At 47.1% G+C, this 20,891-nt stretch overlaps 1 protein-coding gene across 1 annotated transcript in view; it reads right to left on the bottom strand.

The window, feature by feature from the left end:
* LOC115094525 overlaps positions 1–20,891 on the bottom strand; it is a 60,682-nt gene that overhangs the window by 3,616 nt on the left and 36,175 nt on the right. The window contains exons 6-7 of the mRNA XM_029607663.1: positions 19,537–19,708; positions 19,055–19,198 (exon numbers count right to left, since the gene is read on the bottom strand). Of these exons, the coding sequence (XP_029463523.1) occupies positions 19,055–19,198; positions 19,537–19,708 (316 nt within the window). The remainder of the gene's footprint in view (positions 1–19,054; positions 19,199–19,536; positions 19,709–20,891) is intronic.

Below are 20,891 nucleotides of genomic sequence, written 5' to 3'. Positions count from 1 at the left end.
TCATGTGGTCAAGGAAGCACCAGGGCATTGACCTCCTCCATTCCTTGCTCTCTTTTGCAACTAAAGAAACATGGCACCTTGGCATTCCTCTGAGTTGCCATCAGATACATGTGAGGAGTGCCCCTTCTGTGAGAAATGAGGACCACTGCATTCTCCAATAGCTCCCATTCTCCGGGATCCAACTGTTGTTTACTTAGAAAATCTGCTTGCACATGGTCAGACCCCACTATGTGCGATGCCTCTATCAAGGTCAAATGCTGCTCCACCCAGGACATCAGCATCTCCGCTTCCAGAGTTACTGGCCAACTCTTGATTCCTCCCTGATGGTTGAAGTAGACCACCATTGTCGCACTGTCCAAAAGGACTGACTACCCAGATGCCGCAGAAGAGGAAGAAACCTCTCTAGAGCAAACAGCACCGAGGACATCAGCATCTCCGCTTCCAGAGTTACTGGCCAACTCTTGATTCCTCCCTGATGGTTGAAGTAGACCACCATTGTCGCACTGTCCAAAAGGACTGACTACCCAGATGCCGCAGAAGAGGAAGAAACCTCTCTAGAGCAAACAGCACCGCTCTTGGCTCTAGACGACTGATGGACCAAGTCGCCTCCCTCTGTTGACCATTTGCCCTGTACCGACTGGGACTGACAACAGCCCCCCAACCAGTGAGACTGGCATCAGTAGTCACTACCACCCATTGTGTCTCTTCGAGGCCCACCCCACCCCCCAAATGGTCCCAGGAAGCCACCAGCCAAGACAGGACCTGGCAAATTCTGTAAGCGGTAATGGAAGATGAAACTGCTCTGACATCGGATCCCAGCGGAATAGCAACTCTTTCTATAGAGGTCTCATATGAGCAAACGCCCACGGGTCAAGCTCCTGAGTCAAGGCCATGGAACCAAGGACCTGCAAGTAATCCCAGACCCTGGGTACTTGGGTGTCCAACAGGTGCCGAACTTGCACCTGCAGCTTGACGATTTGCTCCTCCGTGAGAAAGACCTTGCCCACACGGATATCGAAGTACACACCCAAGAATGCCAGAATCTGAGAAGGAAAAAGGTGGTTTTTGGCCAAGTTTACAACCCAGCCCAAGGATCTCAAGTGGTGCAAGACCACTTCCACCGCCTATCTACAAAGTTTTTCTGATTTCGCTCAGATGAGCCAGTTGTTCAGATATGGATGAACCATCACCACCTCCTTTTTGAGGGCTGTCGCTACCACCACCATCACCTTGATGAAAGTCCATGGAGCCATTGTAGGCTGAACAGAAAAGCACAAAACTAAAAATGTTTTCCAAGAATCATGAATCTGAGGTATCTTTGATGATCCTGGTTGATACCGATGTGCAGATATGCTTCCATTAAATCCAGGGAAGAACTTCCTGCTGCACCGCCACTATGACAGAAATGAGAGTCTCCATCCAGATATATGGAACCTTGAGAGCTACGTTCATCTTCTTCAAATCCAGAACTGGGTGGCCTTTAGCACCACAAAGTAAATGGAACAACATCCCGTCCTCCACTCCTCCCGGGGGATGGGAACAATGGCCCCCAGCATTTTCAGCCTATGGATGGCCTCCTGAATTATCAGTTTCTTCACTGGCAAAATGCAGGGAGATATCATTAAAAGGTTTCTTAGAGGCCGAGCAAATTCTAAAGCATAGCCTCGCCTTATTATGCTTAGAATCCACTAGTCCGGCGTTATCTTGACCCACTCCTCATAAAAAAAAAAAAAGTCAAATGACCCCCAATGACTGGGACAGAGGAGTGGGTTGGCCTTATCTCATTGCGCTGATTTGGCTCCGCTATACCCTTGGCCAGAACCATCTCTGTCTACGTCCACAAAAGGACTGAGACCAGGACAGAGACCTCCCTGAGGTTTGTCTCTGGTCTGTGCTCGGAGCCCTGCTCTGACGGAAGCACCTTTGGCCCTGAAAGCGAGCGCGAACCAGCAGAAAAATGTTGGTCCCCTTAGTTTGTCTTCCAGTAGCTTGTGCACCTTATTATCACCAAGCTGCTTTATCAGTTCCAAATCTTCTCCAAAAAAGGAACTTGCCCTTAAAGGGGAGTGCATTAAACTGAGCCTTAGAGGAAACATCTGCTGACCAGTTTCGCAACCACTAGAGCCTCCTAGCCGAGACTGCAGACACCATCGTCCTAAAAGAGGTACAAAGCAGATCATATAAGGCGTCGGTCCCATAAGCCACTGCTGCCTCTAATCATTCTGCCTGCTCAGATTCTTGGGGTGAGAGATCTCTGGCACTCTATAACTGCTGTACCCATCTCAGCATAAAACTGCTACACACCGCAGCTCGGATGCCCAGGGCCGAAACCTCAAAAATCTTCTTGAGGTGCACATCAAGCCTTCTATTCTGGAGGTCTTTTAGAGCCGCCACACTGGCCACTGGGATGGTGGTTCTTTTTGTGACCACTGACCCAGAAGCATCCACCTTTGGTACCTTCAAGAGTTCCAGAGTCTCCTCCGGCAAGGGATAAAGTCACAAGGCTATGGAAAGCTTTAAGACCTGTCTCAGGAGTATCCCACTCCCTTGACCATTAACTGCTGAACCATCCTATGAAAAGAAAAAGCCCTGGCCAGGCCCCATAAGCCTGCCATGACTGGATCTACCGTGTCCTGGTCCAGCTCCACCTGCGAAACCGCTATTTCCAACTCTGCCAGGATGTGCAGGATCATAGGACCCAGCTCTTCTCTCTGAAAAAGGCAAACGACCTTAGGATTGTCCCTGTCCATGGGAGGAATTTTCTCCAGCTCCTTCTCTTGATCCTGACTACTGAAAGAAGGGGGGCACCAGGAAGACAATCCCCTGAGGGCACTCTGTGTTTGGACTCCTCCGAGGAAGTGTCATCCATGGTACCCCACACTGCAGGAACCTTGACTTTCTGGACCCTCATTGGACCCTGGCGTCTGACTGTCTGGGCACTTTTCTGGACGATCCCTCAGAAAGTCTGCACCTGGGGGAGGAAATGCCGCTTGGACTTCCTAGCCAGATATGCTTTGTGCAATAAAAGCACAAAGTCCATGGAAAAACAGGACGACCCCCCAAATCCCCCTCCAGGGAATCAGGATCTTCACCAGACTGCTCCTTTAGGGCCTCCCGGGCTTAAAATTGGCTGGCGGGAGATCTCCTTCCCTTGCCACTCTCTCCTCAGCAGTCTTAAAAGTTTTCAAAATGGCTGCCAATCCCGCACTCAGTGGGAATGTATTGGCCTCATCCTCCGGGGCAGCTGGCAACCTACCAGGGCCGCGCTGCCTACCCAATGTTGCTACAGCACCTCGCGACAAACCCTCTTCCCCCCCCCCCCGGAGAGGCAGCGGGAGCATTGGCTGGCCCGGGAGAGACGTGAAGATTGCTCTCCACAGGCAGAGCAGCGGCTTGCACGCGACATGGCTGGCGTGACTGACCATGCAGCAGGCGCCGACAATAGCAAGCAGGATCAGGAGCCGCGACAGCGCTACTGCCTGAATGTTCTGCCTCCAGCGATGGGGTGAGCAGCCGGTTTCCTGTCACTTCCTTTAAAAAACATTTACAAAGAAACATGTGACAAACTACTTCTCTGAAGAAGTGTGGCAGAGGCTTCTCACGATCCTCGCTGAAGGGGAGAGAGCCGGACCACCAGCTGTCACCACCGGCGCACCAGAAAAGAGCAATTTAGGTTCCCAACCCCTGCTCGTCCACAACCTGCTACCAGGGAGAATGGTCCCATGAGGACCTGCCAACCCCCTGGGAGAAATTTCTCCTTTTCCTGCACCAGATGTCGCAAACACTTTGTCCCCCCCCAAGAAATCGCACCACATCCGGATGAGCAGCCAAAGACATTCCATGCACCTTGCCACGAAGACAGCCCAAGGCTGTCATCTGTACCTTGAGGGAGATAAAACCCAAGTTTTCACCAACCCTTTCTGCAAAAAGGTTAAGATGTTGCTACCAATGTCTGAGTAGGTCTTACTCCCTGATCTGTACCCCAGGCCTTGAAGGCTTTCCAGATCCTCACATATGGCAAGGAATTGGACGGCCTTCTAGCCTGCAACAAGGTGGAAATGACATCCTGCAAAGATCCTTTCCCCTTCAAACGCTTCCTCTGAGAAGCTAAGCCGCAAGACAAAAGCGACCTGCCTGATCCGAAAATATTGGACCTTAACGAAGGAGCCTCGATAGATGTGCGAGCTACAATAGTCCGCTGACTGCCAGATTGATCAGGTCCACAAACCATGGCCACTGTGGCCACTCCGGCACCACCAGGATGACCTCTCTCAGATGATTTTCTAAGGCTGTAGCACCTTGCCCACCAGTGGCCACAGGGAGAACACGTGAAGAAGAATCCCTCGGGGCAACAGTGCAGCGGGGGCAAAGACTCCCTCTGCCCTGTGTTCTCTTCTGTGACTGTGGATGCAAGGCACCTTGACATTACATTGAGATGCCATCAAGTCCAGGCGGGGTATGCTCCACCTGTGACGTAGAAGAGCCATTGTCTCCTCCGACAGCTCCCACTCCCTGGGGTTCAGCCTCGGGTGACTGAGAAAATCTGCTTGAATATTATCCACTCTGGCTATATGGGATGCTGCTAGCAATTCCAGATGTCGTTTTGCCCTGGGAAACAATTCCTGGGCCACCAAATGACTCTCGATTCCCCCTTGTCGATTGATATAAGCCACAGTGGTCACGCTGTCCGACCAGATGCGCACCGGGTGATCGCGTAATAGAGGCAGAAAGGCAAGCAACGCAAAATCACTGCCCTCGTTTCTAACAGATTGATAGACCAGGATGCCTCATCCTTGGACCACTGCCCCTGGGCCGACTGGCACCCCATCCGGTGAAACTGGCATCTGTGTAACCACCACTCAAGTCCAGAACATCGAAGTCCAACCTGCAACTCAGATGGGCCCCAACCAAGCCACCTTGAAAAGCTGGACCTGGCAGTCTCCTCGAGAGATAACGGAAGATGAAACTGCTCCAACAATGGATCCCACCGGGAAAGAAAAGACTTCTGTAGAGGCCGCACGTGTGCAAAAGCCCAAGGAACTAACTCAAACGTCAATGCCATAGAATTTAGAACCTGAAGGTAGTCCCAGACCCTGGGCATCATAGCATTCAAAAACCTGCAAACCTGCGTCTGCAGTTTGAGTATGTGACCCTCTGTGAGAAAACCTTCCCTATCCTGGTATCGAAGCGTGCTCCTAAGAACTCCAAAACCTAAGAAGGGGTGAGATGACTCTTCACCAGATTTACCACCTAGCCTAATGACCTCAACTGCTGCAGTACTTGAGATGCAGCCTGTCTGCAGAGGATTTCAGACTTCGCCTGAATGAACCAGTCGTCTAGATATGGGTGAACCAGTATGCCCTTCTTCCTGAGCACTGCCGCCACAACCACCATCACCCCTGGTGAAGGCACACGGAACTGCTGCGAATCTGAAAGGAAGGACACAAAACTGAAAACACCTCCCGAGGATCATGGAATTTCAGGAATCGTTGGTGATCTGCTACATACAGGTATGCCTCTGTCAAATCTAGGGAAGCCAGAAATTCTCCTTTCGCGCTGCTGTGATGATTGAGTACAAGGTTTCCATATAAAAACGAGGAATCCTGAGACACACATTTCACCTTTTTCAAATGCAAAATTGGACGGAAGGACCCTTCCTTTTTTGGTACCTCAAAATATGGAATACCTTCCTGTTCTTTGCTCCTCTGTAGGCACGGGAACAATGGCTCCCAGCCTCTGTAAATGATTCATAGTTTCTTGGACCTCCTTCCTTTTGTTCAATAGGGCATAAGGGGAGACCATGAACAAGTCTCGTAATGGCCGAGAGAATTTTAACGCGTAACCGTCTCATCACTCTTAAGACCTACTGTTCTGCCATGATTTTGACCCACTCCTCATAAAACAAAGTCAGATGTCCTCTGATAGAAGGAACAGAGGAGTGGACCGCCCTCGCTTCATTGTGAAGACTTAGCTCTATCAGATCCCTGGCTAAAGCCATCTCGGTTTGGTTTTCTGTCCCCTCGAAAGGTATGGCTCCAGGATTTTTGCCTTCAGCCCCCTTGTCTCTGGGCTCCTGCACAAGGCCTACTCTGACAAAACCTTCTATTTGGTCAGAATTGGGAATGCCCCAAAAAGGAACCCTTGCCTCCTTTGACACCTGACTTGCTCTTCCAAGTCCTCTCCGAATAGGAGTTTTCTTTTGAAAGGCAATGATCCTAAATTGACTTGGACAAAACATTTGCTGACCAGTTCCTTAATCAAAGGAGGCACCTGGCTGAGATTGCTGATAACATAATTCTCAAAGAAGTTCTGAGGAGGTCATACAAGGCATCAGCTACATAAGCCACTGCTGCCTCCAGACAGTCCGTCTGCTTAGCCTCAGACGCAGACAGCAGCCTAGTAGCCTACAACTGCTGAACCCAGTGCAGGCTAGCACTCTGCTTAAAACTAGTGCAAACGGCAGTACGTTTGCCTAACACAGACAACTCAAAAATCTTTTTGAGATGAGTTTCCACTTTTCTGTCTTGCATATCCTTCAGCGCAGCTGAACCAGTCACCGGAATTGTCTTCTTAGTGACCGTCAACACTGACACATCTACCTTTGAAAGCGCCAAAAGCTCAAGTGTGCCTTCAGGCAACGGGTACAATTTTGTCATCTCCTGGCCAACCTTCAGGTTTGTCTCTGGAGTATCCCATTCCCTGATTACTAACTTCTCAGATTTGTGAAAGGGAAAAGCTTTTGTTGGACCCCTTAGGCCATCCATAACTGATCCCTCAAACTCCTAGGTCTTTTACCAGGATGCAGTCCAAGGGATCCCTGAGGCCGAGCTAACTGCCACCCTGCTGCTTTCCTGACCAAGTAGGTGTTATGCATAAGCAGCACAAACTCTAAGGAAAACACCATGGAGTCCTCAGACTCATCCCTGAGGAGGTCCCTCTCATCAGAATTAGGCTCTCTCCTGTTCGTGGGGCTCTGAACTGCGTGGATAAAGGAGGAGGCAAATCTTCCGATCCCCTTAAAGGCTCTGAAGCATATTCAGCCAAAGTAAAGATGGCTGCCAATACCTGGTCTGATGAGAGGGTGTTCATGGCCTTCTGGGGTGCTCCTGCGCCTGATTTTTGCTTGCCTTGCTGCTCCGATGCTGCCGTTGCCTGCCATGACCTACCTTCTCCTCCAGAGAGGCATCAAGAGCAGGGACTGGTGCGCAAGTTGTGCGTATTGCCATATGAGAGGCAGGTACTACCGCGCGCCATCAGCTGACTTTCAATGAACTACGCTGTGCCAGTTGAGTAGGCCTAACTGCGTGGATAAAAATCACTGCCAGCTGAGAACGTCTCCACAAATAAAACTTGACTGGAATACCTCTCACAGCACTCTTGGCTGCTATAATCCTGCCACTTTGCCAGCTGCTTTCTTTTTTTTTTTTTTTTAACTTTACCATACAAAAAGCCAAAAAGAGAGCAGAAATAAAGAGTACTTCCCTGTGTGGCTGAACTGCTGCAGGACGCCAAGAGTTCTCCTGAGAGGGAGGGAACTCGCACCACCAGTTGTCCACCCCCAGCGACAAAAGGACAGAGCTAGCCAAGTGTCCCCAACCCCCTGCTCATCCACTTCAGCACCAGGAGGGATAGCATCACCAGGGACTAGCAACTTCCAATCCTAAAAATCTTTCTTTTTTTTTTTTTTAAATTAGACTGCAGGATTTACACCTTACCATCTGCTCGAGACACAGAAATGAGGGACTGCAGGTGGCACACCAGATTATATGGCAGTGTCAATAAAACTTTCTCTGTCTCCATCTGCTGGAAGGGAGTCAAAACCCAGGAGTCTGGTCTGAGCTGGGTATGAACAGGAATGCTGTTTTCTAATAGACATTGCTTAATTCTCCTGTTCTACTTCGGTCTTGTGTGTGGCTGAATATTATAACAAAAAATATGTCCAATGATTAATAAGCTTATTTCTGCAGGTTCTTACTGTCTGTCTGTCAGGTATGTTGTGGTAATATATTTTGCTAGTCTTTTTGAAAACCCTGTGTGATTTTAAGAGAGGAACACAGGGCTCTACCTACTGGATTTTCTGGGTGTGGTGTAATCAGTTGTACAGTGAGGGGTAATTAAGCCAAGCACTATTGATGACCAGTTACACATAAAATTCTAGGCCAGCTCACCTGGTTCCAGCACTGCTCCTAGCCTCCTGCTTGGGCTGTCTAATCTAATTTTTATTGTGTATATTACCAATATTGTTTGCTTTATTTCTCAACTAGCTTATTAGTCACTATTAGCAAAATGTCCTTTATTCAGTGCAACAATTGTGCAGCTTATATCCGAAGGCCTATCCTTTGGAGAACTAAGGGTTGTCTAATTTGCCTTTGGTAGTCTGACATGAACAGGGAGCTAATACTCCTGAAAGAGATATTATACAAGATTCAAATAACCACTCCTTCCCTTGCAGCATCCAGAATCTCTCTCCCAACTTTGAGGATTCATAAACCCAGATATAAATGGTTTACAATGGGCTCCGATAGAACAAGATCTGTGACTTAGACACCCAGTTTCCCCAGCTTTGAAGCATCCTGAGTATCCATCCCCACTACCACAGAGAAGTCTGACATTCAAGATTCAATCTCCTAGGAATAACTGGATTACAGTGGGATCTGGCAGAATAAGGCCTGTGATGAAGAGAGACCCACTCGCTCCCACCTTACATTTTGTGCATTGGAAAATGAAGTCCAAGTAACAGAATATGAAACGAGGTGTGAAAGGGAAACAGGCATGCAATGCACCTTCAACACGATCAAATTGCCATAAAAGAAATGAAGAAATTACTTACCTGATAATTTCATTTTCCTTAGTGTCGACAGATGGACTCAGGACCAGTGGGACGTACCAAAGCTACTCCCCAAAAGGGTGGGAGGCTGCCCGCGGTCCAGGCAATACTGCACGTGCAAAGGCTGCATCCTCCCGGGCCTGCACATCCAGATAATAAAACCTGGAAAAGATGTGTAAGGAGGACCACGCCACAGATCGGCAGATATCGACGGAAGACAACCGGATAAACCTCCGCCCATGACATTGACTGAGCCCTAGTGCAATGAGCCTTAACCTGAGTAGGCAACGGTTTTCCAGCATCCACATATGCGGCCATGACTACCTCTCCTTAATCCAACGAACTATGGTAGCCCACAAAGCCGGAGCGCCCTGCTTACTCCTGCCATGGAGAACAAACAGGAGATCCGTCTTTTGAAAAGACTCAGAGACCTTCAGATACCACATGATAAGACACATAACATTCAAGAAGCGCAAAAGGCAAAACTCCTCTGCATCCCTGACCTTATCCAGGGATGGCAAGGAGATGGACTGATTCAAATGAAAGTCCAAGACTACCTTGGGCAAGAAGGATGGAACAGTACGCAGCTGCAACACCCCCGGAGTCACCCGAAGGAACGGCTCCCGGCAAGACAATGCCTGCAGCTCAGAAATCCAACGCTTAAAACATATAGCCACCAGGAACACAATCTTCAAAGTCAACAACCACAAGGAAAGGCTATTCAGTGGTCAGAATGTAAGGCCTGCCAAAAGGTTCATCACCAAATTAAGATTCCACAATGGAACAGATAAGCTCAAGGGAGGTCTAAGGTGCTTCACTCCCTTCAAAAAAAAAAAAAAAAAAAGGGCCACATCAGGATGAGATGACAAGGAAACACCATTCACCAGACTCTGAAACAGGCAAGAGCCACAACCTGCAGCTTCAGGAATTAAGAGTCAAGCCTTTATTCAATCCATCCTGCAAAAAAAAATCCAAAATGAGAGGGATCTTAACTGAACTAGGAGAAACACCCTGCTTCTCACAACAGGCCTCAAAAACTCTCCAAACCCACATATAAGCCAAGAACTTGCAAGTGCAGAGTAAAGTGGCAATCACTGCAGAGGAATAGCCACTTAACATAACCGAGTTGGATCCTAGTGAAGAACTGGCCCCTGCTGAAGTAGATCCATGTAATCACAAATCCGCATACCACGGATGCCTGGGCCAGTCCAGCACCATTAGTATTACTACCCTCCTGTGACCTTCGATCTTGTGAATTATCCTGCCCAGCAAGGTCACGGAGGAAAGGCATAAATCAACCAGTTTTCCGGCTAGACCTGTACAAGAGCGTCTATTCCCAGGGACCACAGATCTCTCCTGCGACTGTAGAAGCAAAGAAATTTTGCATTTCGAGAAGTCGCCAGCAGGTCTAGGAACGGAAGGCCCCAGCAATCCACAATCAGCTGGAATGCCTTGACTGACACCACCAACTCTCCTGGATCCAGACTCTCCCTGCTGAAAATGTCCACTCTTACTTTGTCTTTTCCTGCAGTATGAGAGGTCGAGATCATCTGTAGATGACCTTCTGCCCATTCCATCAGCTGGTCTATTTCCTACAACACTTGCTGTCTCTTGGTTCCTCCCTGGCAATTGATATAGGCCACCATTGTCGCGTTGTCTGACATCACGCAAACCGCTTCATTCGGCACCCTGTTGCTGAACTGTAAGCATGCCAGCTGTACCGCCCGGGTCTCCAGACGACTGATGATCCAGCAGGACTCTTCTGCATTCCAGCGCCCCTGGGCAGTTAACTCCAGACAATGAGCCCCCCCCCCCAACCTTGGAAACTTGCATCTGTTGTGAGTACCAACCAGACTGGAGAGGTCAAGGGAACTTCCTTTCTCAGATGATCTTCCTGCAACCACCACTGGAGGCGGGAGCAGATTTCCATCGTCAAGTGTAGCCGAATCACATAATCCTGAGACTGCGGGTTCCAATGAAATAGCAGAGAGCACTGAATAAGATTCATATGCACCCTTGCCCACGGCACAACTTCCAGGGTAGCTGCCAAACAGAGTACCTGTAGGTAGAACCACACCGTTGGGCGTATGGGGTCCTGTGTCAAACCGGACCCCCAGAATCTCCAATGACTAGGATGATTGAAGATTGTTGTTGGTCAGGATCACTACCCAACTGAGCTCCTGCAATAAGGAGATCACTTTGTGTCTCATCAGGTGGCTCTCTTCTTGAGTCTTTGCTCGAATCAGCCAGTCCAAATACGGGTGCACCAGAATTCCTTCTTTTCGCAAGGCCGCCACTACCACCACCATAAATCTTAGAAAATGTTCTGGGAGTGGTGGCGAGACCAAAAGACAGTGCCCGAAACTGATAATGGTGCCCCAACACTGCAAAGCATAGAAAGTGTTGTGTTCCAACTGAATGGGAATATGAACGTAAGCCTCTGACAGATCCAAGGAGGTCAGAAATTCCCCCGACTACACCGCCATTATTACAGAGAGTAAGGTTTCCATTTGAAAATGAGTCACCTTCAAATGACGGTTGACCTTCTTGAGATTCAAGATGGGGCAAAAGAAGCCCTCCTTCTTGGGCACAACAAAATAAATGGAATATCACCCCTATGTTCTTGAGACGTGGGCACCGGAACCACAGCCCTCAGTCTGAGGAGCCTTTGAAGAGTGAACGCCATGGCCTGCTTCTTCTGCGGAGAATGGCAAGGGGACACCATGAACACATCCTGAGGAATACTGCGAAATTCCAGTGCATACCCTTTGCGTATCACCTCTAGGACCCACTAGTCCAGGGGTCGAGAACCCATGGCTCACGAGCCAGATATGGCTCTTTTGAGGGCTGCATCTGGCTCGCAGACAAGTGTCGCCACACTTTCCAGTCCCCCGCTGACCCAGCTGCTCCCCGGTCCTCCTCCGCCCGGGCTTAAAATGCTGTCAGCCCGGGCGGAACGCAGCAGAATAGCTGGAGTCGGCGGCACCGGCATCAGCATGGTCTCTTCTTCCCGCCCCCCCCCCCCTGCGGCCCGGAAGAGGAAGTGGAGAGCATTGGGTGTGTGCGCGGCAAGAAGAGGCCACGCTAGTGTGGTCTGCGTCGGTCCGACGAAAAGAAGACTGCAGCGCAGCTCGGAGGAAAATGAAGAGCTTCAACCGTGGCCGATGGGACTCCTCCTCCGCGAGGGCTTAAAATGAAGGAGGTTAGCGTTGGGAGGAGGCTGCTGCTGCTGCCACGAGTTCCCGGGGTGGGGGAGAGAGAGAGAGTGAATGAGCGAGCAAGCATGTGTGTGAGTGAGAGATTGCATGTATGTGAATGATTGAGAGCCTGTATATGTGAAAGAGTATGTCTGTGATTGAGAGCCTGCCTATGAGAGAGAGCATGAATGTAAGTTTGTGTGAAAGAGTATGTGTGTATGATTGAGATCCTTTGTGTGTGAGAGAAATCATGTGTATGTATGATTAAGAGCCTGTGTGTATAAGTAAGAGAGAGATCATGTGTGTCTGTGTGTGATTGAGAGTTGGTTTAGGTGATGGAGCATGTGAGTATGTGATTGAGAGCCTGTGTGTAAATGAGAGAAAGAGAGGACATGTTTGTAAGCATGTGAATGAGAGTCTGTGTGTGAGAGAAAAAGACAGCATGTATTTATGTGATTGAAAGCCTGTGTGTGTGTGTGTAAGCGTGAAAAGATAGACAGCATGTGTGTAAATGTGTAATTAAGAGCCTATATAAGCGAGAGAGAAAAAACATGTGTATATGTGAGTACTGAGAGCATGTGTGTATAGGTGTGTCATTGAGAGCCAGTGTGAGAGAGAGCGCTGGTATGTGACAGAGAGGAGAAAGTTCTAAGCAAACCACCCTGCCTCCTGCTAATTCAGAACAATCTCAGGACACTGGATATCAAACTTTCCCAGGTATGCAGAGCAAAAAAATTTTTGTATCCTTATTATTTTTCATTACTGGGTCTTTGTGTCTGCTATTTTGAAATATTTTGTTGGTATCTGGAAATGTTTTATATGAGTTTTTAATTATTGGATATTCCACTCATCAGCTGATGATTTTATATTTCTTGATTTGTTTTATAAGGATGGGTGATGTTTCTTTTTTCCTTTGTTACACTGCATACAGAGACTCTGGCTTGTTGCAGTTTCCAATTCAGTTTTTTCTGCTTGCTTCTTGTTATGCGTTTTGGTCTCTTTATTCTATGTTGGGTGAGGGACAGCACGTGATTCAGGTGAGGTTTTCTGCTGGCGTGTAGTTTCTGTGTAGGACTCTATAGCAGCCTGACTTGGTCCGTTTTCCTAATAGGAGATGTATTGGTGTCTTAAGGCCTGGTGTAATATTTTCAGAGACTTATTGTACTTTAAAAGTGTGATCTTACATAAAATGCACACATTTACTTGTATTTAGTTTTAAACATATTGTATGGCTCTCATGGAATTACATTTTAAAATATGTGGCGTTCATGGCTCTCTCAGCCAAAAAGGTTCCTGACCCCTGCACTAGTCCGATGTGATCGTGACCCACCTCCGATAAAAGAGAGAGACGTCCCCCTATTTCCTGTTCTGGAAGGTGGGTCGGCAAACCTTCATTGGGAAGGTTCACCACCTGACCCACTCCTCTCTTGGGTTGCCAGGGATGAAAGGACAGACCTACCGAAAGGCTGAGTCCGCTGAAAGGTTGTCCCTCTGTACAGATGAAAACACCTGAAACCCCAGAAACAACCTCTCATACTAAAGGGGTACTGTAACTGTTTCTTAACCTCCAGCAACCAAGGCATCGGAGACTCGCCCCACTTACTAGCCAGGTTCTCCAACTCGCTCCCAAACAAGAGCGAGCCTTTAAAAGGCATCTTGGTAAGCTGTGTCAGCTGACCAATTTCGCAACAAGAGTTGACGCTTGGCTGCTCTCACCAAAGCCACTCCTCTGGCCGAGGTCTGGACCAAATCGCAGCCTGCATCTGCTAAAAAGGCAGCAACAGGAGGCAATCTGTAAATTCATCACAACTGCCTCAAAGGCTTGCTAAAAATAGCCTCAATCCTTCTATCATGTACATCTTTCAAGGCTGCTCCTCCCTCTACGGGGATAGCTGTCTGCTTAGACACAGCACCTACCAGAGCATCCACTTTGGGAAAATGCAAATGCTCTCTCACAGCCAGATCCAGGGGGTACAGGCTTTCCAATGTCAGACTCCCTTTAAAATTTGCCTCTGGGGCATCCCATTCCAGATCAATCAATTCCTGGATGGCATCCATCACCAGGAAAAAACAAGAGGCTTTAAGTAAGGAAACCAAAATGGGATTCTTTCTCAGAGCTGACATAGCATCCGAACCAGGCACACCCAGCAGTTTCAAGGTCTGGGAAATCAGGGCCAGCAGTTCGTTTCTATGAAAGAACCGCACATGGTTCGATACAGTTCCAGCCCTGGTGGAATTTTCCCATCTTCCAGGGAATCCGGATCAATCTCATCATCAGTGCCATCCGGATTCCTGTCGGGAACACCCACAGGGAGCTGGGGCGAGCCCTGGTGCTTAAGCATAGAACTGGAAGAGGGAGGAGCCACCAGCTGAGGGTCTGACTGGACAGAAATGGGGGAAGCAGAGGACTGCACCTGAAGAAAGGCTTGTAAGCCTTGAAAAAATTTCACCCAAGAAAAAGCAGCCGGGTCCAGAACAAGCCCAGAAGGAACTGGATCTGGTCCCAGAGAACTGCCTTTGCCAGTGGAGGAGCCAGTCAAGGGAGAATCAAGATCTGGTATCCCCCCAGTCAAGGCCATGACCAACCCATCATCAGAATGGGAAGAGCCAGGCTTAGCAAAATTCAAGGAAGACAATTCTCTCTCAGCATCTGAGTAGAGCTGGCATAGGTTAGAAGCCAGGTCACGCTGAGAAGCTCTAACATGACAGGCAATACAAATAGGAAGACACTTAGGCATCTTGCTTAATGGCGCCATCGCTGCAGTAAATGTGTGTCAGAACGGCTTGCGCTCAAAAATGAAATGCGCCCAAAAAATAAGCGCATAAAAAAGTTTTGTGCGCGTAAAAAGTGCGCCCAAAAACTAAGCTCACAGCACGTGTGCAGAGCCAACACACTGTACACACAGACATCCTATAGAGGGCAGAACACACACAAGAGCGCGCAAAAACGGCTGCTGCGGCCCACCACGTGGAATGCAAGAAACAAGACTAAGTGCGGGGTTTAGCCCACCAGGAGCCGCTCAACCCACCAGGCTGCCCAGTTCCCCAACCCCAACGGGAACGAACGTCGGCCTGGCATGCCAAGAACGGAGACCGGAGGAAGTTCTGAAACCCCTCTAATTGTCTGATTCAGGTAAAAAAGAAAATTATTCCTTACCTGCTAAACATCTGCCATCCCCACTGCATTTGGCCTCCTGCACCTGCTGCCTTTCAGATGAACTAGAAGCTAAGTCCATGTCGGGAAACCCAGCTACCGGACCAAGGCACACCTCTGAGGGATGATGGAAATCGCCTCAGGAATTCTCAGCTGGGGGAGGGACCTTTAGGTATCACCGGGGGAAAGCAGGGCTTTCTTTTCTTGAATTTAGAATTTCAAATTTCTCCTTTCAAAAAACTCAAATCAATCCCTATAGGGAGATGCACGTCCACCATCTGCTGGAGACAGAGAATACTGGCAGGCTGGGGGTCACTGCAGGGTTATGTATACAGTGACATCAGCTTGCTTCATCTCCATCTGCTGGCAGGGGAGCATAAACCCACTGGTCCTAAATCCATCTGTCTACACGCTAGGAAAGTGGTTTCTCTTGGGAGATTCAATCAAAGGAATCAATTTCGGAACTCATTTTGATGGGGACACAACAGTTAAATGCCTTCCAGGATCCTCAGCTAATAGAAATGCAAACCAGGTGTTGAACGCAATTATAAAAGAAAGCAAGAACTTTGATATCAATGTTATTATCCATCTGGGGACCAAGGACCTTGCTAGAAATGGTGTCCATAATGTACAGAACGATTTTAAAAATCTAGGGAAAAAAAAGATTAGACACATGACAAAAGACTATTGCCTTTTCAGAAGTATTACCCGTTTATGGAAAGGGAAAGGAAAGGTTATGCCACATAGAGAATTTTAATGCCTGGCTCAAAGCCTGGTGTAATGAATGGGGATTTGGATACATTGGAGGCTGGGGCCGTGTACAGAGCAATAAGAGATTATATGATAAGGATGGCCTACATTTGTCAATGGCAGGAAAGAGATTGCTAAGTGAAAACATTTTTCAGTACAGAGACCCTGCTTGTTTCCCTCACAGATACAGTCCTTAGAGGACTGGACTGTGGACAATTATATCTTTTAGTGATGCTCGACATTTCGGCAGCGTTTGACACAATCATGAAATTCTGATAAATAGGCTCATTGAAATTGGTATATCAAAGACAACACTTCAATGGCTTGAATCATATATAAAAAATAGATCGTACAAAGTAAAGAATGGAGTATTTGAATCTGAACAGGTGGATCTTAACACTGGTGTACCACAAGGGTCTTCCCTGTCTGCAACACACTTCAACATATATATATGTTGCCATTGTGCAAATTACTTTCTGGACTAGGATTAATTTATCACATATATGCTGACGATGTCCAAATATTGCTTCCTATTACAGGCTCTCTCGAGAATTCTTTAAAATTATGGGAAATATCTTGCTTCTATACAACAGCTCTTAACCCATACGAGTTTCTCTCTAAATCAAGCAAAAACAGAAATACTCCTAATATGCAATAAAAAGGACGACAGAATACTGGATATAAAAATGTGCAGCCTAAGTATGCTATAGTCAATGAAGTAAGAGACTTAGGAGTGATCATAGATGGTGAACTGAATTAAAGAAATTTATTAATTTGCTGATCAAAGATGGCTTTTTTAAACTTCAAGTCTTGAAGAAACTAAAACCTCTTTTACATACCAATGATTTTAGAACGTTCTACAAGCACTGATTTTTTCAAAAACGGATTATTGTAATGCTCTGTTAGGCCTTCCAGTATCTATTGGGCTTCACCAACTCCTACAAAATGCAGCTGCACAAATATTAACGAATAGTAGAAAACATGATCATGTAACACCAATCCTGAAAGAATTACATTGGCTCCCAATCACATACAGAAGTCAGTTTAAAGTTCTATCATTAATTCACAAAACGCTATTTAATGACAAAATTGAATGGTTCAATGCAGCTCCAAATTTCCATACACCACAATGGAATTTGCGTTCAGCAAACATAGGCTTACTAATACCATCTCTCAGACCGGCGCACTTAAATAGCGTAAGAGAAAGAGCTTTATCTCTAGCACGACCCAAATTATGGAATTCCTTACCACCAGAGTTAAGGCTAGAGGCGAATTTGCAGACATTTAAAAAGATAGAAACTAAAAACTTGGCTATTCCAACAAGCATTCGCGTGACCAAATTTGATACCTCGATCTGTTGACAAATGCAGAAATATAGTAGTCTTAAGCTAATGCTTTTATTTTTATTTCATTATTGACTTGGTTTATGATTTTATGATTTTTAGGATAACTTGATTTTATTTTTAATGCAATTTTGTTTTTATGTTTCTAATGTATATTTTATTAATAATGATGTATTTTACTAATTTTAATGTTTATTATGTTGTAAACCGGTATGATGTTGCCACAAATATCTGTATATAAAAATAAATAAAATAATAAAATTCAGATCATACATTATCAGGCATTTAAAACTAGGGAGCAGGGGTGGCCAGTGAATTTGGCATGTCACCCCCAACCAAAATGGGAAGAGGGAAGAGGAAATAAGATCAATTCAAAAAAGCAGAAAAGGTGAATTGAGTAGAGCAGCTGGAAAGCTATGACTACAAATGCTTGTAGTCTGGGCAACATAATCCCAGACCTGCAGGCCCTAAAGGTAGAGGCGGACTTGGACATTGTTGCTCTTACAATACCTGCTTCACTGATTCTCAGGATTGGGATATGGCCATTCTGGGCTATAACTTGCTAAGAAAGGACAGAGAGGACAGAAAAGGGGGAGTAGCAGCTCTATGTCAAAAACAATATACAAGCAACTGAACTGCAAGGGACGTGGGGTAGAGAAGCAGCATTGTGGACCTTCCTAAACAAAAGATTGTGTTTCCATTTTTACTGGTGTGATCTATAGGCTGCCAACTCAAACAGAAGAACAGTACAGAGAACTCATTGATGACATCCAAAAGGTGGGAAAGAAGGGCAAAGTGCTGCTCATTTGAGATTTTAATCTTCCTGATGTGGACTGGAATATCTCTTCTATGGAATCTGCGAGAAGTAGAAAGATAGTGGATGCCCTTCAAGAGGCTCTGCTTAAACAAATGGTAATGGAACCCGTGAGAGACGGTGTAATACTCTCCCTGGTGCTCACCAATGGTGGTAAATGTCTATAATTTTCGGGTAGGGGCTCACCTGAGTAGCAGCAATTATCAGACTGTGTCGTTTGATTTTGCAAATAGCACACAGAGAAGTCACACGAAGACCTGAGAATTTCTAAAATACAGACTTTGTCAAAATGGGGATGGACCTGGAGGAAGAATGGAAGAAAATGGGTGAGGTGGAACAACAGTGGGCTAAGTTAAAAGGAGTTATTACAAAGGTAATGAATCTATATGTTAGAAAAGTAGACAAGAGTAAGAGGAGCTGGCTGAAAAAATAAAGGCAAAAAGAGCAGCATTCAAGAAATATAAAGGATCCCAAAAAAAAGGAACACTGGGAAGAATATCTGTCAAAACTGAGGCATTCATAAACTTGCTGTCTGGCACTCCTCTTCATGACTGTGAAGCACTCCCTATACAGCCACTGAGGATTTCCTGCCTGCATTAATCAAAGGCTGCAGGCAGTGCAGCATCTTTCTCCAGCTCTGAGTCGTGGGCACCATCCTAAATACACCACGTGACTGACAGACAGTGCAACTAACTTAAAAATACTACCCGACACTTCCGACACTCCCCGGAGGCTTGCCCTGCTAAACTCTCTTACCAGGAGCAACTCTGAAAACCTCAACTAATGCCTTTTTTTTTTCTTTAAAGGCACAGTCCTCAATCTCTCTTATGCCCTCTGTCTTGAGATAAACAAGGGGCCACAAAGAAGGGGAGGCAAGGATGAAGGAAAGGCAGAAATACAAGAAGTGCATCACCTGTCAGGAGCTGACCAGTCTCCTTAGCTGTGGGCACCTGTGATTGGGACACTCACCAACTGGATTGCTGTCTTGTGGTTCGGCTGAAAATTCCTGGCTACCCAATTTCTCCTTCATTCCAGAATCCACAAACATTGCATGAACCTTGGAGGAAAAAGCATCACTTGGTGGAGCCAAGTCTGCTTTACTCAATATCTTCTCTGCAATCGAGACACAAGTGGTAAGGAGTCATATCACAGCCCCTACTGCAGAAGCAACCATAAGCCTCTTCCCTCCTCAACCATGCTTCATTGCTCTTTGTTTTACATATGTTATCCAGACAATGGGTATATTGCTGTCCCAGGGTAGTTATTTCAGAAATAAAGTAATTCTCCTCTACAGGTTTAGGAACAGGTGGTACACCTGTGAATGTTTTTGCTCTCCTCACCCCCTCACCTTTCCTTTTCCCCATGGATATCATCCTCCAAACCTGGGTCTTTCTCCTCCCTTTATCCCTCTCCCTGCCCTGGGGCCTTCTCATGCCTCTTGGTATTGATACCTGTCTCCCGGAGGATGCGCTGAAGCTCCTCCTGTCTTGCCTGCAGGCTCTGCAGCATCTTCAGGCTCTCTCTGCCCACATCTCGATGGCACACAATGAAGCCAAACAGTACACACAGGCCCAGCCCAGCAGATGCCCTGCGCACAAGACTGACCCAGAAGGAGATTCTCTCCTGAGAACACAGGTAAAGGGAGAACAGAGCTCTGCATCATCCAGCACAGGAGTGAGACAGCAAAGGAGACAGAGGTGAGGAATTCCATGCTCAGCGCTGCAAGAAACTGTAGCGAATAGCAAAGGAGCAGCAGTTAGCAGCATGAGAAAGCATAGTCTTGAGGGATAGGAGTACGGCCTATAGTTGTATGCTTCATGTGGGGTCTGCTTTAATTAAAGCCTCCCCTAAGGCCTCCCGCTGTGTCTTGGAACCTCAACCAGGTGTTGCTCAGCTGACGAAAGCTCCTTTTCAGCTGCTACACACCTGTGGCCTGACGTACCTGACCTGGAAGATCATATATTTAGTGGTGGTCACTTCAGTGTGCAGGGTCAGCGAACTCTAGGCCTTAGGGAGGGTTTGTGTATCCACTCTAAATTCCTGCCTAAGGTGGTGACAGATTTCCATCTTAACTTGTCAATCATCCTGCCAATATTTTATCCAGGCCCCATTCGCACCAAGGTGAACGAGCACTGCACAGTTTGGACTGCAAGCATGCCTTAGCCTTCTATCTGGGCAGATTGCATTTCCTTCTGTTATGCCCAGGAGGAACTGCATCTTGGGGGTCATGTCAAGGCTCATTCTGTCAGAGCTATGACAGCGTTGGTGACCCACTTGCGAGTAGTTCCCGTGGAGGAGATCTGCAAGGCTGCGACATGGAGTTCTCCCTACACATTCACATCTCATTAATGTCTGGATAGGTTTGGCCAGTCTGAACTTCGGAACCTGTTTGTTTGAGGTGTAGAGCCCAGCTCTCCTGCCTAGGGCCCGTTATTTGGGTTCAGGCTCTCTCTCCCTCTGTTACTAACAGCACTCGTGTTGTGCCCGTTGACACTTGGTTGGGTGTCTATTGGTTTTCTTTTGTTTGTGTTGGGGAACAGCCTTTAGCTAGGAATTCACCCATGTGAGGACTACCATCCTGTTTGTCCTCAGAGAAAGCAGATTAGTTTACCTGTAAAAGGATAGCAGCATGTTACTCCTCTTGAAAACCTCCCGCCACCCCGTGGAGTTGGGTTCCTCCTATTTTATATTAATTACAATTCTGTTACAAGACTGGAGAGGGACCCCACATGGACTCATGGTATAGTGCATGTTGGGCATGCTCAGTGCGCCTAGTCAAAGTTCTAGAAACTTTGACAAGTTTTCT

Source organism: Rhinatrema bivittatum, chromosome 1, assembly GCF_901001135.1.
Source record: "Rhinatrema bivittatum chromosome 1, aRhiBiv1.1, whole genome shotgun sequence".
Taxonomy (NCBI): domain Eukaryota; kingdom Metazoa; phylum Chordata; class Amphibia; order Gymnophiona; family Rhinatrematidae; genus Rhinatrema; species Rhinatrema bivittatum.
Note: the sequence above shows the minus strand (reverse complement) of the source record. Positions and strands in the feature narration are given on the sequence as shown.